The 25985-nt window shown below is 42.1% G+C and overlaps 1 protein-coding gene across 8 annotated transcripts in view; it reads right to left on the bottom strand.

Annotated features, from left to right (window-relative positions):
- Positions 1 to 23539, bottom strand: part of PLCH2 (phospholipase C eta 2) — a 69835-nt gene extending 46296 nt beyond the window's left edge. For 3 of the 8 annotated variants that reach the window (XM_057417868.1, XM_057417859.1, XM_057417877.1), the window contains exon 1: positions 23068 to 23539. In XM_057417868.1, the coding sequence (XP_057273851.1) occupies positions 23068 to 23179 (112 nt within the window). In that variant the 5' untranslated portion in view covers positions 23180 to 23539. Of the gene's footprint in view, positions 1 to 2097; positions 2448 to 14824; positions 15382 to 23067 lie in introns of those variants that run through there. The other 5 variants (XM_057417842.1, XM_057417850.1, XM_057417819.1 and 2 more) reach the window with 4 other exon arrangements.
- Positions 23540 to 25985: the final 2446 nt, after the last annotated feature.

The raw sequence follows: 25985 nt of genomic DNA, 5'->3' as shown, positions 1-25985 counted from the left end.
TCTGTCCAAAGTACAAACAAATCCACAATGGTACATCAGGATTCAGAGAACAGTGATTAGATGAGGAATACTCAGGCTGTCCCATCATGACATATTTAAAACCAGAATATTTTGGGTTTCCGTCCTGGAACACCTCTGTTACAAAATGCAATCAACAAAGTATGTTAAAAGAAAAGGTTTCAAACTGTACCATTTCAGTCAACTCAACCCAAAACTTGGGGATTTACAGCTTATGAAGATATAAGAAAATCACCTTTTCTTCCTCAGAACAACTCTTGCACATAAGACACAGTTTCTCGCCATTCTATTTAGCATCTTCTTAAATTAAAGCTTGCATCCTCCAAATCTCTACACTCTATGCACAACATGGCACAGGTCAATTAACCCTCACCCCAAGTTCTAAAATATGTTTCAAGTTTTGTACTGTTTAAATAAATATTGGCAATGCCTAAATGCATCCCATCATTTCCGCTTCATCCTTAAAACTCTCACAGGAAAACATTGGTTAATGTTTTCCTATTCTTCTGATGCAGACTGAGATGCTTTCATTATTTACTCGACTTCCTTACATAGCTCTCACAATCTTTAAATCTGTCATAGACTAGAATCCATATTCTTGGATTTGATATTATTTTTGTTAAGAAAGAATATCATTACCAAAATGGTCATAAAATACAGAAAAAAATCCCAACATTCTATTTCCATTTACAATATATTTTTCTATGTGATGTTCTATGGACATCCTCTTTTTTGCATCTAACTCTGCTCTGTGATGAGACTCTTCCAAGTCAATTTGCTCTAATTTTCACCCCCATATTCTTCCTCAGTTACTGAACAGTATTTGCTGCAGTGATCAGTGACACACAGGTATCCACACTTGCCTGCATTACCTTTTCTCACTTTCTCAGTGAAGAGCATTGATTTAGCTTAATTTTGGTATGCTAATAATAAAGACAAGGAAGAGTCAAAGGCAGAGTTAATGGACACCAGGTTTGTTTCTAACACCTAGATCCAAGCATGTTTCCACTTTGATAAAGTTTTATTCTAGATACGATTTTTACAACCAGTGTTACAAAGAAAAGTGACCTTTAATAGGCGCATCCTTCAAAAGCTATGGCAAGATACTCATGAATGTGAGAATAAGTAATCCTATTAATTGCAAATACAGGGAATCAGCCTGCCTGCCCAAAGAGATGAAGGTGTTAGACCGGTACCGTGTGCACCCAGAGCAGCTACTCTGAACACACAGAAGTCACACTTCTTTACCTGTTGCGTAACTATGGTAAAACCAGATGCCTAGCAGGCATAAAGCACACAATGCAGAGACAAGCAACTGGGCGTTTTACTTGACTAAAATATATCACAGGTAAGGGTTTCTCCCTCTGTGCTTTTCCCAAACAAATCAATGAGAGGTAAGACTTCGGAAAAATAAACCCGGCGGTTTGAAATTGGTTTGAATGAATATGATTTCTTAAGAAGCTGTCAGTGCAGCTCAGCCTCCAAGTTCAAACTGCAGGAAACTGCATCGTAGTTTTAACAGCTTGAGGCAGCAGCTCTCAGCCAGGACGGAATCCATCCCTCGGAGAACTCCACCAGGACAAGCACAACCCAAACGAATGCTGCGCACTCTTGTTTGATGGGTATAAAGAAACAGTATCTAATTAGAAGCAAATCACCTAGTTTAAGAAATGAAAACAATACAGCTGACTCACAACAGTGCTGGAGTCTCTTTTCTCCAATCTAATGTGGGTAGCAGAAGGTCTATGGCTAAAAATAGAAAGCCTGTCTTTTTGGTCACAGTTAGCTTCTTCAGCGGGCAGAAAAGGGACCAGAATATCACTGGTGCACTCCTCCTGTGCACTGCTCATGCAGGGAGACGCAGCCATTAGACACATGTATTATTTAAGGTTTGGCGCTAACGGGAGGCAAAGGCAGGGTACAGCAAAGGCTGCCTTAAGAAACTGCTAGATACGTGTTTGAAGCATTTAAGTTTCATAACAGAGAACAAGTGTCCAAGAAAGCTCTGTAAACTCTACTTTCCTCTATAGCAAAACTAATTTCCCTCAAAGAGGTGGTTAAAATAAACATTTCCCTTACCTTTATCTGGGCTGAGGCATTTAATGGTGCTTGCATCATCCATATTCCAGTGAGAGAATCAAGTGAACAAAACACCAGAGGAAGCAGCAAAAACCGTATGTACATCACTGGTATTTCCAAAGACTCTTTCAAATAACGAGAAAAATACCATTGCACGGAGGTCTCTAACGTAACATCAGAGGGCTCCTGAGGATGCTTGCAGCTTCTGCTCTGAGCAGGCTCATTTTTTCCCTCTGTACTGTAGCGTAAGAGGAGCTGCTGACAGGTATAGACCAGCACAGGAGCTCAATGAATGTTACCAGCCTTTCACTGCAACCCAAGTGTTCAGTCACCTGGGATAATCGTTTCTTAACTCTTTGTTTCCCCACTCTCAGACAGGACATATGGATGTCTTTTGCTTCACTCCTTCAAAAAAGAATGGGAGGAAAACTTGTGGGTGTTAGGAAATAAGTACAAAAGATAACTCACTTTTAACTCCTCTGGGATGTATTTCATTCAGGAGCAACAAATATCAATAGGGTGCTACTTCATTTAGGAAGGAAAAAGACTTCTTTGTTATTTTACTGCCTCCCCTGTGTCCATACAGCATCCTACATATCGTTAAGGCATCCTCGCATACTTGCTTGGTTGAGAAAGTGAGTTTATGATTACTGATTAAAATAGACAAGCTGTTCTCTTTGGATTCTTGACTGATTCCTTTTCTTGGCAAAGACCATCTATTTCCCTCCTTTTTAACTTGCAAGGAAATATTAATGGAAAATTGCTAGCCAACAATGCACATTACAGTATGCTGTGTCCCAGAAAACAATGCACAGGAAGGCAGATGCAGACTTTGGAGGTCTGCTTACATTCTGGAGAAGAATTTCAGCATCTTTATATGATGGTGCTGCTCGAAAGTTCCAGTCAGAAGTTCCTGCCTGTCTACATGCCACTGAAATACACAGGATAAGGCAATTTGTGCTTTGAGAGCTTGAAATCTAAATAAATAGGATTGATAAGCGAATGGAAAGCCTCTCCTTTAGAAAAGGAAAACTGATGCATGGAGGCAGGATAATGAGGATGACAGTATCCTGCCCCAAACAGAAGGTGTATCTGCCACGGAACCCCGCAGGCATTCACCCCTCACAGATTTAGCAAGCACTGCTGCTCTTGATCCTCTCCCGCCACATCTGCAGCAAATGAAGTCAATCCATTTACATGTTTGACATTGCTTTGCTGATTTATGCCTCATTGCAACCTCAGCACGGACGTGAGGTGCTGGGTAATGCTCACGATTACTTTTCTCCCACCCCATATGGACTTTCCAAGTTAGAAATGTTGACTCTCATTCACAGCTTGAGTTGTTACAGCTGGATTGTCCTGCTGTTTTCACTCCACATCATCTCTGCATTTTAGGCAGCAGTCAGTGTTCCAGACAGAGCGAGACCTTTGCAAGACCTGACACAACCCCCCTGCAATTTTCCTTCAGGCCTGAACCCCACTGTCCCTGCCCCTAAGGAATGATTTTACGATTTGGCTCAAGTCTGTTTTCAGCAAACCATCATCTTGTTTGCTTCCTCCTTTCCAACACTCCCTGTGTCCCCTGGGATACCAGCTCCTGAGTAATCAGTTCAGGAGCACTTGTTCCAGGAGCCTCCTGGGGCATCCTGTGTTTACACCACATCACATTTGGGTTATTCCTATTGCATCCACTGCATTTTTAATATATGCTTATCCGGGCAAATACCCATATCAGGTATCGATACTGTTATCAGAAAGTCTCTTTATAAAATTACTTTTCTGATTGCATTTTTGTCTCTCCTGAAATAAATCTTGGACTCAAGAGGACCAACAAGCCCTTCTCTTAACAGTGACAACTGCTCAACAACGTATCATGCAATGCAGTTAACAGAATGTTCCAGGTTTATCCTAAAAGTAGCTGGCATTTCTGTGCCACTGCTCTTATCTGCTGTAGACAAGTACAGGTTATCAGCAAATCCCTGTCCTGAATCCTAAGGGAGCAGAGGGGCACCTGTTGAAGCCCAGGAAATGTCTCCAAGACAACTTCTGTGGGGAATACAGGGCCAGGAAGCTGTCACACCACAGGCTAGGCTCAGTGCATCACCTCGAGACAAACCTCCCATTCAACACCATCTATTCCTCACACCTTGGCCAAGACACAGAGCAAATGAAAAGATAACAGTCTGGCAAGCACAATGCTAGCATGGAACACATCTACACCATTGGCAGGTCCATACTGGACAAAGCAGAGGATGCCCCAATTCCTTCGTTCTTCATCCCAAGCAATCCAGTCCTGTTATCCAGAGCAGAAGAGTGACTTGTGGTGTGCTGCTATCACATCCCAAAGATTTAAGTCCTAAGAAGGGGCTGAAAGGGGAATTCTCTCAGTCCCTACTTTCCCAAGGATGCACTAAAGCACAATGCAATGCTACTTTGCTCTCATTGACAGCCATCGAACTCCACACCAGATAGTTCTGTATCTCATAATTCATGGCATCACTTCAAGACCTTCTATAAATCAACTTCAACACACGTGGGTGTCTGTTCTTAAGTTTTTGTTCCCATAGCTACCGATGTTCTTTACCACAGGAGAAAGCAGCAGGTGGCCAGACACAGAACAACATCACCATTCTTCATGGCACAAGGAGCTGGCAAGCTTCAAATTCAGGTTTTACCACCAAATGTTTACAACACCATTAACAGGACTGACACCACCAGATCAGCAAATACAGGATCCTTCCACACCTTTATTGCTCAGTCTACAGTAAACAACATCCTGTGAGATGATGACTTTCCAGCCTTGCACCCAAAGATGCCATGGGGCTGCACCATCTAGGACAGAAATACAATTGCCTCCTTTTTGTTTTAATTTGAAATACTCCCCAGATCCCTTCGATGCCTTTACATGAGCCTTCTGCAGAGAGAAGGTAAAGAAGGCAGGACACCGTGTACCAGGGAGAGTTCTTGTGATAAACCTGTCTGTGAGGGATAAAACCAGTAAAAACAAACTCCAACAGTTTGTTCAAAAGAAACAGCAATTTACTTGAAGGCTCCTATCAGAACCATCCCAGTTTGCAAGGCAATACCTTTTCCATTTTCAACTGAAATAGAGGGGAAAAGGCACTTTTTTCTGGCATTGAATGTGCTGCAAATAACGTGATGCTTTGCATTAACATCTTTTGTGACTTTTCGTACGATAAATTAAGATGCTGTGATTTTTTTACCTTTTGCTTTAAGGTAGATGAACAAAGCTACTGCTGTTCATACGCCCAGTGCCTACAGCCTCACTTACTGTCATGTTAGCACCTTCTGTGCTACACCCAGGTCTAATGTGACATGTAAAAGCTTCATCAAACTTCACTGCAAACTTCCAAGAGTTAGGAACGTATCACAAATCTGATTTCATAAATGGAATACTAGAGGCCCACAGAGACTACACCTCTTGCCCAAAAATCCCAGAATCCAACAGGATTTTCTGAGAATGGGCTCTGCTACAAGTTCTGATTCATTCAGAACTGAGTGAGCAGGAAGTTGAATATGGATCCCCTCAGTCCCATTTCATCACAACCCCAAAACTATCATGTCCTCAGTCCCATTTCAGCACAGAAAACAAAACCACTTTTCCCCTTCTGCAGGTACAACAGGGCAAATTCTCTTCTTGAATCCCACCAGCACAGACACAAAGCAGACTGACTTTCATTTGTACCACCAGCTTTCCAGGTGAAGCAACAATGCCTAAAACCACCATTAGGGCTGCAGTATCTTTATGTCAGTGTTTGGTAATCTGCAAGCTGCTCATCATTCATTTTTTTATCTAAGGCGCAAGCATCCCCTGGAAGCTGTTTGGTCTTTCCTCTGGAGCTCCAATACCTTCATTACTGAAGAGGTTCTATTGTTCTAGACTCATGATGGCATGGGCTTGTTTATTTATTTATCAGCTCCTCATTCTGCTGAACTCAGAACACAGTTTGTCCCTTTGTCAATTAAGACTGTATAAAAAGCAGTTCTCAACAATTCCTGCTGCAAGTGTAATTTCTCCATTATACCAGCTGATGTCAAAGTACTGTTCTAAACCCCATGTTGTTCACTGCAGGCCACAAAGCAGCTTTTACATTTAAGTTGGGGTCACTAGTACAACCCTGGATTATTGACCAGTTTCCCCAGCAAATGATACTGTTACAGTAAGCATTTGCTCTCCTGCAGCTTCTCAGAACCCCCACTGCTGGGCTGGCTATGGCAACCAGATAAGGAATACAACACACAAAGCAAAAAGATGACAGCACCATCAGAGAGAGATCAGGAACTGAGACAAGTAATATTGGGCTCTGTGATAAATTACACCTTTATTGTGCTGGGACAAGATACAATGTACCCAGAGACAGGAACGGAGCAAAGAAACCGTTCACATTTTCATTCCTGAGAAGGTGACATCCATGATGCAATGTGCGTAGTGAGGGCTTGGAAGTGAAACCTGTCCTGAGCGAATTCTGTCCCCAGCATCAAAACTTGTAACTCCTCCAGTCACAACCATGACCTGGATTTCTGAGCAGAGCTGCACTTTGCAGGCACTGAGCCACGAAGCGCTGCAAACCACAGTGAGCCAGTCTCGATTAGCAATAGAACACAGTGTATGTTTGCATATAGAAAAAGCAGCTGTGTTGCACTCTGCTCCCCTGTTCCAAACAGACTGAAAGAGATAGATGCATTGCTCTGCATAAGCACCAAGTAGCTGGAGCATTCACGCTTTGTTAAACTTTCTAGACACTTGAAGGTGTTTGAAATTATGATGCATGTTCAATTTCAGCAGATTTATTATCCACGTGCTCTGAATGTAATGAACACTGCACTGCCTCACATTTCCTGCTTACAAAAGAGCAAGACACATGTGTCTTGTGGAGGTCTAACAGAAAACCTTTAGTAACACTGAAGTAACAATTAATGCCTAATTTTAAATGTTTTCCTATAGCTTTATTTATGCCCACACAGCTTCAAGTGCACATAGGAGCAGTTACAACAAAGCAAGCTTCCAAAAGTGCTGGGCATTTGTGAGCCAAAGGGAACTGTGGGTACTTTGCACTGGACAGTCTTAAATAAATTCAGTTTCATCATGACAATTCTAGCTCAGATCAGTAGATCTGCTGCCAAAATGAGAACCAAACACTTTTCATTGTAAGGCCTCGTATTTAGATAGCTGCAGCTCCAACGTAGCTGGGTTTGGAGAAATACTCTCAAAACTTTCTCTTCACACACCAGTTTGAAGCAGAGGATGAAGATGCAGCTGCACAAGGAAACCAGGAGAGAATGTGGAAATTAGGGTTCTCCAGCTGCACTGACCTGGACTCTGGATGTTTAGTAAGATGCGATAACACACCTTTTTGCACTGTAAAAAGACATTTTAAAACAGAAGTTATTCTCATGTGCTTTGTGTTTTGTAATCTATAATAAACTCCCTCAGATACTATGCGGAGAAGGGTGCAATATCCATATATATAGCTCAAGACCCAAAATGAGATATCCAAACCCTAGCTGAAAATTTAGGGCTGGTTTCTTTACTTCTAAGTGCTGCTCTTATGCAATGCTTTAATTTAGACTACCCTGAGTACTGGTGCAGAATTAATCAGGTCAGTGAAAGGAGGCTGTAGCCCTCCGTACTACACCTTTACCTACCCCTTTGCACTGACAGTTCAGTTGTTACTCTTCTATTTTAAATTGGTTTTAAGCTCAGGACCCAGAGGCAGGGGACAAGCCCATCCCCAAGATGCCACTGACAAGAGGACAGCACCTCAGCTCTTGAGGTTATTCCCCTTGTTCCCAGAGCCTGTTTACTGGATTGTTAAGCATCCTGGCAGCAAATGGAAGGGGGTGGGGAAGGAGATGAGCTGCCACATTTCTAAAATTAGCATCTTCTGTCTCTGGGAAGCCTGTGGAGATTTAAAAAATTAAGGTTTCTCTGCAAGATGCAGAGATGTGGAATTTCAGCTGTGTAACACAGTTCCATCCTGCAGCTCTGCTGCGTTCCAGACAGCTACAGCTCCCCTTCCGTTTCCCCCCGCTCCTGGCTGTCACTCAGAGGCTGCCACCACAAAATACCAGCTCCATTTTATTATAGAAAGTAATTGCATTCATTTGCCCTGTCGGCCATAAGCAGCTTCGTGACATCTTCCACATAAGCTTGCCTATAACCTCGCAGGCTCACTCTCTTCCACAGGTCACTCCCGCTGTGCTGGTGGGAAGGCATTGTGAGGATGGCAATTCCTGCTCAGGGTGGTTGTCTCCCCTCAGCTGTAATTTTCTGGTGCTCAGGTACCAGGCAATACCCTGCTCAGAGAATATCTTTTGTCCTCCTTCAGTGTTTAAAAGGCAAACCCTGATAACAAAAGATGCTGCTATTAACTGCTGTAGCACATAGCCTATGCATAGATATAGACATTACTGTACTAATTCTATTTCCAGAGTAAAATTAGACAGCAACATGTTGTTTTTAACACACATACTCTCATCAAACAATTAAAAGTGGCAATATTTTAATCTTTGTTATTTATTAATAGAACCCTGCACTAAAAAAAACCTGATTGTGCCTCAGTGCCTGTCAAGTCAGACTTGTGCTACCGCTACCATTTGCTCTCTGCAAAAATATCAGATGTAGAAATAGACCTGTGCTGCAGCTCCTAACTCTGAATGCTGCTTCTCACAGATGGGCTAAAACTTGGAAATGGAAGCGACTCGGGAATGAAGCTCAGGTTCCTTTCCAAGAACCAGTAAGCATGCCAAAGCCAGACTGGTTCACCTCCTGAAAAGGACCAAAGGCTCAGCCATGAAACAATGCATGCCAGCACAGGCAGACGTAAGACATGGGCCTGGACATTTTTGTTCCAAAATTCCCTTTTTTAAAGCAATTATATTTATTCTGCTCTGGTTACAAGTCTCAGTTCATGCTGTTATAAAAACCTAATATCGCCAATCTGTTTTAATTGATTTTTATTATAATTAATATCAAGAGACAATAAGCAAGCAGCACTGAGTGCGCCGGGGAGTCTCTGCTCTGCCCCAGATGCACGAGGGGAATTTCTGGGCATAGTCTCTTATACTTTTTGGTTTCCTGGGCTTCTTGGGTCTCAGCCAATCCTGTTGTCGTCTTTTCCCAGGCTTCTCCACCCGGGGGGGTGGAGAAGGGGTCTTGTCTAATGGTGAAGAAATATGTCTAGCACAAGTCTGACTGCCATCCTAGCCCCCATAAATTCCACTCTTTATGTGTTTATTTGTTCAGCGCACAGATTTCACAACGTTCTGTAACAGGACATATCTCTAAGTTACCTACGCCCCCCCCCCCAAGAACGTTCATGCAATTTAAACAATGAACAAAACATTTCTTTGCACAATACTGGGGTTGACCCAGGGGAATTATTCCCTTGTTTCTTCTTCCTCCTCACTGTGGTATTGGCAGGGACACTTATACCCTTTGCACGTAGCACAATGATCACAAGGAATTCCATCTCCACACAAAGTGCAATGATCACTAGGACCCCTGAGTTGCTGACACGAATCACTCTGATGTAACTCACAATGCCTTGTAACAACTATATTTGCTTAGGTCATCTCACACCACTTCTTTCACATACCCGAAACCAGTGGACAGCAGATAGAGCAGAGAATTGTGAAATTGGGCAGGTTAACATGAATTATAATCCAAATAAATAATACATGTACTTTGGATCGAAGTGTTTTGTTTCATCAAAATAGTTACTGACTTAAAAAGCACATGAGTAGTATCTAGTATATATTACAGATATATATACACACAAGCTTAATTGAGATGAGAGGTTTCAAAACAACCAAAACATACGCACATTTTGCTCTCAAACTGAACAAACAGATTTCTTTGAGCATTTTTAATCTGGCAGGAAAAACAGCCCAAAAGATATTCAACTTGACAAAACATTTCACATCTGGGGAAGCTCCATAGAGCCCAGTAAGTGATTTCATTCAGGTTACTCCAGCATCTCCAATTTAGATGCTTACTATAAAATTCTTCTGGAGCTGCTTTGAGTCCTGAAGTTAAAACATGGTCTTTTCAAGTACTTCCTGATGGGAGACAGAAATATCTGCATATACCCGAACCAAGATCCAACAGAGCTAATAGGAGGGTTCCACAGACACATGTTTAGGCTTTGTCACACACACATGCATTCAGGCTGGCCCCCAAATGTCACAGAGATGCTGCAATTCATAGCCTGACACAGGAGCTTGCTGCAAATTAAGCCTCTACGTACATATTTGTACATATCACTGCTAAATTAACTCCCATAGCCCCTTTTAGCTATTTCCTGCTAATTAAATGAAAGCAGAGTTCCATTTACTTTAGCAGGCACTCCAAGCACCCAAACCCAGTCTGCACACAGCAGCTTCACTGTTCTGAGTGACATGCCATATCCACTTTGTTTGCTCCCACCTCCCAGGCACAGCCCTTTGAAGTTCCCAGGATCAGCCCCTGTTACTAAAAGCTCAGCTTAAGGTGACCAATGTCCCATGCATGAAAAAGCCTTTCTCTTTCTTTAAGGAACCCGCCGTCCTCAACACGCCAGTGTGTTCAGCCTGTCCTCGCTTCCACAGGCTATGGCTTGCTCATTCTTGGTAATCAATTATGAATGCCCCCCCATTCACATCTGTTACTCAAATCACCAGCTAAATAATGTATGAGTAAGTGAAGAGACTCCTCTGAGGGGAGAGAACTGCAGGGAACTAAACTTTGAATCGTGTGCTCCAGCAGCAAGCATCAAAGCTTTATGATCAGGTTTGTCCTCAACTGGGCTTTATTTTTTAAAAGGGTTGGAACTAACCTCTTATGAACGTGAATGGCTAAACAGCAGGGGCACGGCATGAAAGCTGGCCCAGAAATGCAGGGAAAGAATGAAACCCTAAATGAAACACTTGCTGGAAGCACAGGGGTATCAAAGTTCTTCACTATCTTGTATCAGTCTGAACTGGGACAGAAGGTCACAAGGGAAGTAATAGTTTTCACCAGAAATACATGGGCAGTTAATTCCCACTGACAAAGAGTGCTCTGGTGTGATTGGAAAGTGCAAAGCCTGCAAATAAAGCAAGAGGTGATGAAGAGCTGCTCGAGGGAGTTCCTACGCTTATAATAAGCTTTGAATGATAGGAAATGAGAATAAAGACAAGAGACAGCACTTGACAGTATCCACCTCACCAACCCACAGCCACACAGCTATGCCTCATAAGATCATAAAACTTCATTATTCTTAGCTCATTATGAGGCAAATCTGTGATCACATGTGCAAATAATTCATAGTTTCTGTTATGCAGAGCTCTTACTGCTGCTTCAGGCAAAAAATCTGCATTAAAATACAGCTGCAAAACTGTATTTCAAAACAATACCTTTGGAAAGGGGAAAAAGGGAATTACCAGACTGTATCAGGCTGCATCTCCACATAAGACAGCTGAGGTTTATTCCTGGAACATCCAGTCAAAGCCTGTTAGATCAATGTTGGAATGAATTTGAAACAAACCAAAACTTCCTTAACAGATCAAAGGATGAAGGAAGTGTCCTAGTGCCACGAAGAGAAGGAAGGGAGAGAGAATGAGTTCCATCCTTGGATGAAATCAAATCAGTTTCCCTCCAAGACAGACATGGGAAGGCTCTGAAAGTGCCTACCACCTGTAAGCATTGATCCAGACAGAAGCAAACCCAGAAAGAACCATTGCAGCTTCAGGGAGAGGGTTTATCAACAATGAAAGGCTTTATCCACCAGGCATCTCCAGCATTGGTTCCAGAAGAAAACAAGGTAACCATGAACATTTCCCTCCTACTCCCAGGCCTGCCGTGTTTGGAATATATGGCAAAAAAAAAAAACCAAACCAAATCATGTTAAGCCTGCTTGTGTACCTTATTCAGCCACTGTATACAGATATTTGTAGATTAATGAAGTAAGACTTGCCATTCCTCCAGTTCTCAAACAGAAGGGAAAAACTACTTTCCACTATTACCATGTAACTGGCACAAGCCAAAGCTTCAGGAGGCATCTGAACAGCAGCACTGCCAAGATGACCCCTTAGTCTGAAATGTTTGCAGTCTGGTACAGTCTAGCTTGTGTTTTGTTGTGCAATTAAATCTATGACATCCAGTCTTGGTGCCCCAGCTCCTCAGCAACGTACCAATTGCCCGTAATGCAAGACTTCATAACAGAAATAGATAGAACTTCATAATGCAATTCCCTGAGCTACACCTGGGAGCTGCTGTTTCCCAGACACTGGATGGAAGAGTAAGGAAAGTTAGGACACTGCAGGTTGCATCTGTTGATACACATCACATTGCTCACTGCAGATGTAGCAGAGACAATCTGTTTAATGGCCACTATTCCTGATTTATTTTAAAAACAAATAGTCACAAACACAGGCACACTGCAGGCTAAACACAAAAGCAGCAGTAGGATGCAAACTCAGTTTAGTTAAACTTCACAAGAGCTGTAACATCCAAGAGTTATGTTGTCAAAACTACAGAGAAATTCCACTGGCATTCAGGAAACTCATAGGTTTCCTGAATCATTGTGCAGCAGAGATGCAATATAGAAGTTGCAAAACAGGATTCCAGATCTTACTCTATAATTTCTACTGTAATGTCGACTTTGGGCTATAAGTTAAGAGCATCACCTTACAGTACTGTTCTTCAGAAATGCTGAACTAAGGCAAGCTTGGGTAAGGCGGTGCTCACAGCAGGGTGAACAGGCCAGCTTTCTATCAGCTTGCTCTGCACTTGTTCTGCTGCCTTCCCAAAAATCCTCCATCCTGGAGATTACACACCTCCCTAAGGCAGCTCCCGAACAGCTCACTAAGGTCCCTCTCCACCCTGTCCCCACCCAGCCAGGTTCAAGGTTCTCCTGCTGCAACCTATGACTTTTGCTTCTTGCCTTTCCACTGCTTACCTTCGAGAAGATCCAGGATTTACCTTCCCCCTGAGCACCTGACAACAGCAAAATGCCATTACATCCCCTCCTCTCCATTATAAAAATGGACGGAACAGCTGTCAATGCATCATCTCTCTGCCCTAAATTATCGGTTACACGGCATGTTTCACAACACTAAGTAGCACGAGACCTTCACAACTTTCTCACAGTTCTAACTTGCTATTGCCTCAAACTTTGTTCTGACTGAAGTGGGAAGTCTGCAGGGTGGATGTTACTTGAGGTCAGTTGGCAGCTTTTACTGAGAAGTAAACAGCAAACTGCACGAAGTCACCTGAATTCACAACAAGGAAGAAAACCAGGTTCTAAATCAGACAGTAAAGGACCCAGCACACACTCTCTGGTGGTAGTTACCAGCAAAGTCACTCTAATAACAAAACTACATTTATGGGACATAACGGCCATGACACAACACGCAGAGAATACAGACTTCGTCCCTACCTCACCTGTCTACAAGAAGCTTGAATCTGGTACTTGCACTATTAAAGAAGCTCTTCCAGAGCAGGATTAATCACAAGCATCTAAATAGCAAATTCATGTGAGGAGTGTGGGGAAGGTTATATAAAACCCACAGACAGACAAAAATGCAAGAACGGAACTGTTTCCCTGGAAGAACATCCCTAAGGTCACTGTTCTGTGGGCACGGAAGACACAAGAGGTAGCACTGCAGGCTGCAAGACAGCAAAGTGGTTGGTCAATAGAGCTCAGAATAAACTAATCTCCCCATTCAACATTTTCTGACCTGGTTTGCACAGCACCCGAGTGCCTGCAGGTGCTTTTAACAGGTGTTCCATGTGTTAGCTGTAATTTACCTGTCAGTCATTTACCTGACTAATTATCTACCCAAAATGGCTTATCATACAGGATACCTGAAGTGTTACGACCATCATTAAAGGTGCAATAGCTTCATCCTCAAACAGAATGAGGATACAAGTAACACTGTCCTCTATAAAAACATGCTTTGTCATAAAACATGGCATTGACATATGCATATACAGAACCACAAAACACACCACTGGAGAATATGCACATGTTAATGTCTCAAATGAGCTATGTACCACAAAGGTAAGAGCAACTGCACAACGAGAACTGATCAGCATAACCTACAAGAGCAGAACTACTGTATAATCACAGAGAGAATGCAGATACATCTGACCTGTGTGGTAGTTTGCATAATGATTCTATTCTAGATAGCAATAATTAATGACACTAAGAAATGATGCTTAGTGCGTTGTGGCACAGTCCCTCTTATTTAAAAGCCAACTTTCGTTTCCTCCATCAGTAAAGTTTGCAAGGTACACTTAAATGCAATGCCTGTAGCTAAAGAAACTGCTCTGAAGTAAAGACATTTGCTAGAGACTCTTGAATTGCTCTATCTTTAGCATGACCATTTCCCTGAAGCAGTACATATTTCGTTCACAGTAAGAAAAATGGATTTTCATTTACTTAACAGTCTTTTTATTCCTCTAGGTACTGTGGCCATAATTAATGAAACATGCCTGCTTAGACATTAAAGAGCTTTAGGAATGACAATGTGCTGATAAGGTCTGAAAAAATACTATCTTCTAAACAACCAGGGTCAAACAGGTAAATAAGTATCTGTGAACAAGCGGCAAGAAGGAGTGATGTGATGCTATCATAGTACTAAAAACCGCACTGTGCTCAGAAGCAGGAGTGCAATTTATCCTCTAGCTGAAATTCTAGGGAATGTGGTAAAAATAAATAAATAAATAAATAAATCCACCTACTGTGCTCCTGCGGTGGGCTTCCTACATCCATTGTCTTGTAGAAACAAGAGTACCTCTTTACAAGTGCTACATTAGAATGCAAAAAACACTCAGCATTTCCCCTCTGTCTTGCTCCCTCTTCTGCAAGTCCCTCTCTCTGGTCGTGTGTGAAGGCAGTTTAAATTTCATCCCATCTATTAGCTCAGTCAGTCACTGAGGAATCACTGTCAGTGTTCTGATGGTACAAGCTCCTTTACTGTACACAACACCCGAGGAAGCGGGGGAGAGAAAAGAGGTAGGATTTTATCTAAACTACTTTTTGCTGAAACAATTAACTCCTCATTGACTGACATCTCCTCCCTGGTATCTCCAGTGTCAGTTGACGCTAAAATGTCTGTTCCTCTAAGGCAACAGGGAATTCTTTGTGACAGCTGTTTAATGCTCATGTTCCTTCTTTCATGATTTCCTCTGCTTTTCTCTTCCACTGCTTGACAAGGAACTACAGTCAGTCACTGCCACAGCCATGACTTCTTACAACTGTGTGAGGTGTCTCTTTTCAGTCATGCCACAGCAATTAAGAATCACAAATCCTATGAACTTTCTAAGTTTACTGTGATCCCCAGTCACTAACAGCTTCCAAAACTGCTAGAGATCTCCAGTAGTGATTTAATCTCCCCCAACTAATGCTTGCTTCTTCAGGGAATGTATTAAAACCTCTAGCCCTCAACATCCACATAACAGAACAAAACTATTTGCAAAGAAATCCAATTAACTGCCTCTAGAAAAAGTAACTGTGGATGCACCAGTAGGAGTCACCCTCATCCCTAAACATTCCAGTGTTTTCAAGGGAGCAGAACAGAATCATGTCCATTCATTTGCTGTGAATTTACAGTCAGGGAACAGCTGACCATCTCACTTCTCTTTTCCCAATCACCTGTTCTAATAACAAAACAGTTTAGTAACAGCACCCCATGGCCAGCTCAGTATCATCAACTGGGACTGCAAAGGTTTTCACCAGAGTAGTGGTTTCCTGGGAGAACGACACGCTCTGCAGACACTTGCATCCTTCAAAGAATTTTAACATTGGAATAGAATATTCTCATTTTTAACTATATAGCCAGTGATGCAGCTGAAGAACCCTGGATTTGCCTATAAGACAGTGGCAACCATGCATAAACCAGTTCCTCATAGTTAATTAACTGTAGAAAACCACTACACTTCCCATCAGAAGACAACTGAGTTATTTGTTCTCTCAAGAAACAAAGCATTCCTCTCTCTGAAAAAGTTTAACCTCAGATGAAACTGGCAGATAAGATTCTGATGTGAACAAAGATAGGAAGAAAACTGCTTGTAGATGAAGGGCATTTACATGTTCTGGGAGGTGAGCAGCATCTAAAGCCAGGCAGGCTTCACAGTATCACAGTCAGGGATGGATGGGATTTTAAAAAAGCCTTTTGCCAAATTCCAAATGCAGCTCAAAGCCAGACAACAGCCTGTGCTGTAAGACACTGACTAAGAGAAGCCACTTGGTTATATGTGCCTTTGGTGCTTTTCAGGGGGATTAACTTTACCAGGATTATCAGCAGATACAAACCACTTCATTGTGGGAAGATGTATGAGGGAGAGCCCAACTTTCCTTTAGAGTGCTTACAGCACCCATCTGAGCAGCTTTGATTGACAGACTCAACTAATGAGTTAATACAAGATACAACCAATGGCTGTACCTTCGAACTTCCCACAGATAATGCTAATATCTTTGAACTGTTGAGGAACACTGGATCCCTCCCCTCCCATATTTGACACACAGGCTAAGCACCCATCTAAATGAATGAAAGAAACATATTTTTCCCCTTCACAGCATTGTAAAGACTTTACTTTTGATTGTTCCAGCACTGCTTCAGTCAATCCAGGGCTTAGCTTATTACATCTAAACATACTGCACTTTGACCATCTGACTGCGCGTTGGTTTTACTTATTTCATTAGTTTGATTCTTAAAAATTAGTGAAACAAGTAAAACCAACACTCGGTCGGGTCTGTGCTCTCGCTGCCAGTTTAGCATTTGTGCATTCCCCCAGTAGATGGCAATAGCGATACAGACAGACCGGTGAATCAGCAAGCTTCCTATCCTGGACTCCGGAACGTGCGTGCAAATAGAGGAGTATTCATTCTGCTTGAAGCGTCCCGTTTCCCACTACATACTTCCAAAATCTTTACAGGCAGCAATACATATACAAGAGAAAGAGCAAGAAAATGCGAGATGGGAAATTCTGGTGGAAGTGGAAGAAGAAACAGAAGGTAACACATTCCTGTGTAACATTATCTAGGTGTTCCTGCTCCGGCAGGGGGATTGGACTAGATGATCTTTCGAGGTCCCTTCCAATCTCTAACATACTGTGATACTGTAATATTCAGGTGATCTAGTTTCTTATCCACATTCAGCCATAAAAGCTCTTAACACCAGCACACAAAACTTCATATGCCTCAGGCTTTACTTCAGCAAAATAACTTTACTTCTTCTGCAAGTGACACAAAAGAAGATCCATTAACATCACAACAGCAGCTTGGATCAGATAACACTAGCATGAGTTGAATTTCTGCTCCCTGCAAAGACAGCCCATCAAATCTGCCATTTGTTACTTTCCTTTTCAAACTTTAAAGTCAAGGCCCGACGATTTGAAGTTACAGAAATTGAAATCCGAGATGCAGATTTCCACTGTAAAGCTAGCATATGGCTGTACCTACAGGTGTACTACACCGCTTTTATTTTATTCCCCGGTACACATAAAACACTGATTCTGTGACACAGGTCAGCCAGTACCTTTTACCTTGTTTACACTAGATGACTGCGGCAGGAAGAGCAGGGCCAGCACATAAACTGGCTATCCAAGTAACTCTCCCCTTTTTATTACAGTCACATGATTTCAGTAGTGCACAGCAAAGAAAGGTGAGGCCAAACCACAATATTCCTACTGACACCAGAGAATGACCAAATAGATGCCTGCTTTAAGCACCTTCATGGCTCCCATTGCTATTTCTCAGTTTCACAACCTTCCTCACATTTATCCTGATAAAACTCCACTAGGACAAAGACAGGTAGTTATTAGTATTCCACGATTCTAACCCAGAATCACTGTCCAAGGTCAAAGGTTGTGCGGAGACAAAGCGAACACCCCTCCGCTTCCTCGCAGGTGTCAAATTCCATAGTATTAGGCTCCTAACTGCCAAGAGATTTCAGTGGGAATGTCGGTGCCTAGACAGGAGTTAGGAGACTAAGCACCTTCAGGCATCTTGGCACAGCACCTCCAAGAATGCCATGGCAAGAGACTTCACTATAAAACAGGCAAAAACCCACCCAACCAAACAAGGAAACGAATCTAGAAAACTTGACAGGTTTTTACTGCCCCTTGAATCCATTTGGGATAAATGGCAATGCTTGAAAAGCTTGTTTGATTCAAACTAATATCCTTAAGAAAGGAAATATACATTCCTCAGCCAGAGAAAAGGAATATATTAATCACACTTACAGATGACATTAAGAACACCGCTGCCCTCTAGTGTCAAGCTACAAGCAGCTATTACCTGCTGCATTGCACAACGACCTGAAGACTGAAGTTGCTCTTACCAAGTAATCCAAGATCCTTTCTCCTTTACAACATAAACTACACTACATAAATGGCATAATTTCTTACAATTTTGCCTGTCTTAATGCGAGATAACCCAGCTCAAAGGCCAAATTCTTCCCTATTGCTTTTCTTCTAAGACTTTATCAGTACTAAAGAACGCTAAATGAGCCTGGACAACAGAAAACAGCCCTTTCCACAAGCTGAAAAGTTACTCCATTTCACTGATCCACTCCTGAGCAGCACCACCTGAGGAAAAGATACATCTGTTTGTGATTTCTCAGGCAAAACACCCACCTAAATGTTTGGGTGCTTATCTGCAGGTATGCACCGACAAATAGAGCAAACCTTGTTTTAAATCCCAGGAAGTCTGGCTAGAGGTTGCCTGTCACATTCTGAATCTGCAGGAGGAAGCAGTAAAAGCCTAAACTCAGAGAAATTCTAGGCTGAAATTGGCTCGAGCAATAACATGGAAAAACATCCCAATCTATTTAGCTCTGCTGTTTTGAATCTAATATTATTATTATGTTGTCTAATCTATGACACCTACTCTCATGTGCCAAGGTCTGAACAGAATGCTAAACCTCACAGCTGCAAATACATGTACCAGTTGCATCACAGGTCTCCAACACTAATGAACATCTGAATGTTCTCACCTCTTCTGCAAATGAGGCGAATCCTGTTAACTTGTCACTTGCTCAGAAGCCTCAATAGAAAACTCATCCAGTACAGGACACACAGAACCACTTCTGAGCCCCCCTGTTTACACCCCTTCTTTAAATTTATGTGTTCTAGGAAAAATTCCGTCCCTCGGATACACACAAGTTTACTTCCAAAGGAATCCTTATCTTACATCCAGGGCACAGATTTGCTGACACACACAGAACCAGCAGAACCACACCACCAGTTCACATTTCACTGATAATGATGGCCAGTTTCACACAAACTCAGCCTGAATTCAAGTACTTTCAGACAGCTGATACCAATTCACATAACAGCACTTGTGTGCCTGCTCTCCAGCTAAACCTGCACCACAGACTGGGTCGGGCTGGAAGGGACCTTTAAAGATCAGGTATTCCATGGCCCTGCCAGGACAGAATCACTGCTCCTGCAGCCAGGCAGCACACTGGAGCCACATCCTGAAGGCCATCCTAAGCACTTCTCCAGGCTAATCTGATGCATGATATATCTAAGCAAACAGGATTTTGCATGTCTGTGCACAACACTTTCATCAGATTACAAGGGAAAAGTGAGTCTAGACATGCCAGAACCTATTTGAAAACTAGAGAATTACCAAATTTGCTATATACTTCCTTGATTTTGGACTTCCCCAATGCTGCTGTAATAACATTTAATCACATTATACAGCAAAATTATGTAAAAGTTAACTGCATTCCACTCAGATTCCCTTTGCACATAGCAATCACATTCCTCATCCATACAGAGCCTACACAGAAAAGCAGATGTTTTATTCCAAAACCAGCAAGTTCTGAAAACTGTGTCTCAACTGATGAAACAAATCTGAGAGCTGCAGAAGAGCACCGAGAGTTCCAAGCTAAGATGAGTAAGTATGGTACAAAAGTAGATTGTAAGTAGCTATGATACAATGGGACCAAATAATGAATTAAGGAAGATTTATTTAACTGCATGGTTTTAATCCAACTAGTGATACCACTCTCTAGCTCAATCCTGTCTTAAATTTTCCTGCAGATATAGTCACCCAAATGAGACAGCAGGAATGTTACATTTGACAGCATAGGTTTGATAAAGCTGAAGTGTCATCCTTGAGAGCAAGGGGTACTCAAGACAAGACTCAACAGCACTGTGATCTCTTCTGTGCAGGTTGCTTAGTATTTATTATAATACAAAGGCAAAACAAGGAAAGAGCTGTCAGTCACTGCACAGCATTTACACTGAGTCATGGAAGGAGTTAATGGAGGAAGTTAAGAACAAATGCAAGTGGGTGTTGTGCACAAGTCTGCAAAGGGATTCCTGAGCTGCAGACCAGCTTTTTTTTAGGGGCAGGCCCACTCACACTGGAATGCTGGAAGTGCTGCACAGGCACAATGAAGACTTCTTCTCCCTCCAGCTATTTCCTACCACTTTGTCCTACGCACACACTCTGACAGAGCTTTATGTACAGGAGTATATAATGGACAATGCTTGCTCAGGACGCAACAAATTACAGTTCATCTTGCAAATAAAAAGCAGTGCTCTAAAAGTCAGTTTGTATCATCTATCACTAACCAGAACACAGCATCTTACTTTTGCAGTGCCAGAACACACACAAATGATGTAATACACTTAAGTCACCTCTAAACTCCTGGACTTTTCTTTGTCAACCCCTGCATGCCAATTTATGAGAAAGAGCTGGGGAAAAAAAAATAGAGCTCATTGTTGATTCTGCAGGTGAGGAGCAGGGACATAGCTTGTAAATACTTCTCTATTAATTATATAAAATATAAGCATAAAATATAACTATGGGTTATACTTTCACTGACGAGCCATTTTTAATACAACTACAATACAAATATATTCAGTCCCATTAATGCTAGTAAAAAAATACACACACATCAGCCCAAATTGTAACCCAGAAAAAAGCCAAACTGATTTCCTGGAGATTTGGCCAAAATGATCAGATTAGTTCATATGAGAGCCCAGCCAAAACTGTGAGTGTTATCTGCTTCATGACGATAGGCAGTAAAGGAGAACGTATCTCAAGCAAATGAGTCCTATGTTGAATACATAAAGTTCCAATTACAATCTTGGGCTAAATCAACTTTTTAATTTTACTTTAGATGTAACCAACCAGCTCCTCCTCCCCCAGATCCCTCCTGTAGCACAAATTCATCTGCCACAGACATCAGTTACACAATTCCCTTCCTCCCACCCAATCTCTCGTCAACACCTGATGTGCAAAATCACATCTGTAATCTCCAGAGCTTCCTGAGAGAAGAGCTCATTCTCCTCTGCACAAGCTGTCAACACTCAGAAAAGAGCAACAGACAACAATAGTAATTCTGTGAGCTCTGGATCCCTCGGCTCCATCCAGACAACACCATGGCACAGAGCCACAACCTGAGGCACTATAAATCACGGGCTCATCAACTACAAGATTTTCCAGAAGCACTTGAAAGAATCGAGGACAATCTCATCCTATCCTAGGAACTTCAATTTTTAAAATATGTGGCCTAAAATGTTCTGCTTTGAGAAAGAGGTCGGGTCTTCCTGCTGCTCATACGGCCTCCATAGCTCCATACCACTGCAAGGATCCCTCCCAGTCTTCCCAGCATTTCGCTTTCCCACTAGACTATATCTGGTCAAGATTAAACAATAAAGTATTTCGGAGCACTTGGTGCTGCTGAACAAAGGAATCTGGGTGAAAGCCAAAGAGCAGTTGATGGGCAACTGCAGCAGAATCACCCACAAAAGAGAATGCCGAGACACAAAGCTACCACCAGCACTTTCTTATTAGGATGAATTGCTCTGACAAGAAAAAGAATTGTCAGTCTCATAAAGATTCAGCAGACCTCGCTCCTTCCGAAGAGCAATGCAGCAAACACACACATTTGCTCTAGGAAGGCTGCACAGACCAAATGCTGTATTTCTTACAAGTTGTCCCTTCTCCTATAATCCTCTTTCCTCTCAAATCCACTTCAGAACATCATTTCAATCTAAAGACTTCCCCTATTTTAGGTTCAATGACCAGCACAAGGTGCTTCAGAGATCTATGGAAATAAAACTTGTAATGAGACATATGAAAATCTGTACCTCTTTCCTCCTGCTAGACAATCCTGATCTCTCCTAGCTTCTGAATTAAACCCGAAAAATAAAGCTTAACTGGGATAAGATTGAGAATAATTTAATAAATGGCAGATCTCATTTCTGCCTACATTCATACCTACACTTCTGGCCGTCTTCTGCCTACCTGTCTTGAAAAGACTACTCAGACACATTCCTTTTAAATTCCAGTGCCCACCTCAAAACACCAAGACTTTCAGACTTCTATTCTTTTTCTCTTTCATCTGTGTTTATATGTCTTATCAGCTTAATTTTTACATGTATTGTTTCCAGTCTATATTAATTGCAAAGGGAGCTGCAAGACACCAAACTGCTATCCACTGAAAATATTCAAGTTAATTCACCTCAGAGGAAAACATCTCTGCTAACCAGCATTGTGAGGCAGCTAAAAACACAGTGGTCAAGTTTAAAACATGCAGGCTTGCATTCTTTCAGAACAGTGTTAACTTCTATTAACCACACTTTCAAACTAAACCAGATACCCATTGCCTGTTGGGGTCAAGAACAGACAGGAATAAACAAACAGTCTAATATTGGGTTCCCACTGCATTTGGACATGAAAAATCTAAAAGCAGGAGAAGCACGGTTTCTACGTACAGCTGCTTGGTTTTATACCTGGAAACCTGCTTAGACTGGAAATATATTACTTTTTGAACACATAGACCTTACATCATACACTTCACCCAAACTCTAGTCATCATGGCAACTACACAGATGAAAAGGACTCAGGAATATACAAGCACAATTCACTCAAACAAACTTAAGGAAAACTAGAAGTCCCATATGAAATCTCAGTGCAATAAAAATAAGCTGGGAGAAAAAGATGGTAGCCTTTCACTTACCTATTGAGATGACATTTGCAGACAGGAAATGGAGACAGTTTCCATCGTGGAGCATGAGTTCTTCTCTATGTGCCAAATCCCCTGCTACAGATTTTGGAGAAGTCAGAGCCATCTCAAGCTTTCAGAGCAGCCCAGCTATGCTGCTTGCTCCAAGTCAAAGTACTTCAGAACAGGTTATCTGCAGAAAGATTCAGTCCAGTAATAAGAGTGTCTGAGACAAAGCCACAGTTTGAGGATGCGGCTGGCTTACTTCAGAACTCACAGCAAGGGCCTTCTCCAGAATTCCACATTCAGGAGACTCTCCTGGTTTAATCCTGCTGACACATATTCCATGCATTGAAGAATAGAATTTATGGTATCAGTGTGGAGAAAGAACAACTGCTGAGCTCGGCCTTGATAGAAGGGATGTAATGGCCCTTCCCAGAAGCAAGGCAGTCACAAGTCTTCAGCACATCTCCCAGAGGCTCTTGTGTGTTGCAAACCTGAAGACAACAATTGTCTTTACATAGTGGAAGCTGCTTTAAGTGTTTATTATACAATACTTACTAGAACTTAGCAAGATGCTATACACAGGCCTGACCTCAGCAGTTGCCTATACCCAAGAGCCCCTCACGTAGAAGGCACCAACTCTTCTTTCCTTCATCCCAGTATTTTCTATAATCGTAGAAAATTATGCTTTTGAAAGCAGCAACTTCTCCAGTAGCCAAACTACTCATGTTGGGTATAATATCTATATATATATATATACACACACATTTAAATCAAACATTCTCCATAATAAGTGAATGTATCAGCTATATTCCCAAAGGACAGCTTTGAGAACTATCTGCTGTGATATCAGCTTGGTGATTCAGTCATGTCTCTTGCTCTTTAAAGCTCTCTTCTCCTCTTACATGCTGTCAGCTGTCTCCACACTTTCTCCTTCCCTTTTCTTACCCATCTCCTGCCCACTAGATACTGAAGACTCACCTTTCCAACACCTTCAGGTGGATACCTTCCTCAGAGAAAGGTCAAAGGCTCCCTCCAAAACAGCAATCAGACAAGACAGAAACCCAGGATCCTACCTTGTGCTGGTAACTGTTTGAATCTTTGGGAGTCTCCTTAAGTTTGTAATTACAAGTTGAGCTCTGAAACATTGCCCTAACATGTTTTGTTGTGAAAGCACGGAGCCAGTTTGACATTATTTTAAAAGAGAGAGGGCAATGAGGCATCACTATTCCTTTACAGAGAGTAGAAATAGAGGGGGCTTGAGCTATTTCAGTGTCCCTGCTAGAGCATTTGCCAGTCTGAAGCTGTACATCTCTTCCTGTCCCCAGTCCTCATTCAACTTCTTTGGGAAGTCATTTTCTCTTCATAACTCTCTTTTCACCAAACCCCACCTTCTCCATTCTCATCTTGTCAAAACCTCCTCTGAGCACATCAGTCAAAGAAGTAATACCAGTGCATGGAGCCAAATGTACAGCAGCTTCATGTATGGGATACTAGTGCTTAGCAACATTAATCCTGTAGAAATTCAGTATTGGTAAAAATCACCTCTTTCCACATTTAAACCCGAAATATCTCAAAGGGTATCCTATGGCTCAAACAATTTTGGGCACATGAGAGTGTGAAATTCATTTGGTGAAGAACATGTTTATCACAAAGCACATCCACAGTCACCAAAACCAAAATTACAAGTTTAGGACAGATTTCACAAACCGGCTGGATTGAAATGGGAGGGAGGTGACAGGTTATCAGAGATGCTGGATATATCTGGATATACATCCTTGCACATGCTATCATCTCCCTCCATTACTGTATCCCTCCATCACTGTCTAACACATACAGAATTAGTTAAAAGAATACAGGACTAGACATTAGAAGCTCTCTCAGGAGTTAAGTCAACCCTGTCCACTGAAAAAAACCAAACTGCACTCAAGGGCATTTCCCTTAGCCAGTCCTTGATCAGAGGAGAGGCAGGGCCCTACAGCAGGTGAGTTATCCTCTGCTTTGGTCAGCTGGGCACTGCTTCTCCTAACCACAATTTTATAGCCTTTAGCCACAAAGTGCCATTGCTGGAACGTGGGCATTAAATGTTTAACCCTGACATTAATCCTGGAAGCCACAGCTCAAAGGACAGATGAAATTGTTTTTTAACATGAGACAAGATCTCCCCATTTCCCATTCAGATAGTTGAACTGGTTGGTAGGTGTTTTGCCAGGCCCTCTCACCTCTTTGCTTTAGGGGTTTTTTGAGAGGTCATTTCCTTTGTAGGAAGTTCAATCACTGTGACTCATTATACACCAAAGAACATATCCATGAGAGTGAGGAAGACTGGGCACAGATGCTCCTGCTGGTATATACTGACATCATTTCAGTGAAAGCAGATGAGCTGCAGTACTTTACTTTGGATGAGGATGTGGCTCACAATATTTTAGTGTCTTGAGTCATGTCAAACTCACGTTCTTTGTTCTTTTTCCTAATCTGGAAGTGATGCTGTAACTCAGCTGATCTCTCTTCTGTTTTCACGCAAAAGATGTTCTTTCTTCACTCAGTCCCACCTTTTAGAGCCCAGCCCCTCTCCCCAAAACACCAAGCTGAATGTCCCTATAAACCCTAGGCAGCCAGCAGAAAACCACACAATCCTTAACAATACTGCAGGATTCAAACTGGAATCTCAGAGCAAGACTCTGGGGCCAGACATTGAAGTCAATGACAGCAGCTCAGTTGGCTTCCCTGGAAAATCTTTTGTGAGGACTGTGTATGATGACTTATATCAGTTATGTTCTTTGAAAGTGTTTCTTCTGTTTGGTAGGAATCACTCTGCCCTCAGAGAGCAGCACTGCTCACTGACAAGAGTCACAAAATGGCCAAAAGAGAGCAACTGCATCAGTTCAGACTGCAAGAACAAGATTTAAACTGACTGCTGATTTAAGAGC

This window comes from Pezoporus wallicus, unplaced genomic scaffold (assembly GCF_028554395.1).
Source record: "Pezoporus wallicus isolate ANWC-B61680 ecotype Strahan unplaced genomic scaffold, APGP_CSIRO_Pwel_v1 contig_13766, whole genome shotgun sequence".
Classification (NCBI taxonomy): domain Eukaryota; kingdom Metazoa; phylum Chordata; class Aves; order Psittaciformes; family Psittacidae; genus Pezoporus; species Pezoporus wallicus.
Note: the sequence above shows the minus strand (reverse complement) of the source record. Positions and strands in the feature narration are given on the sequence as shown.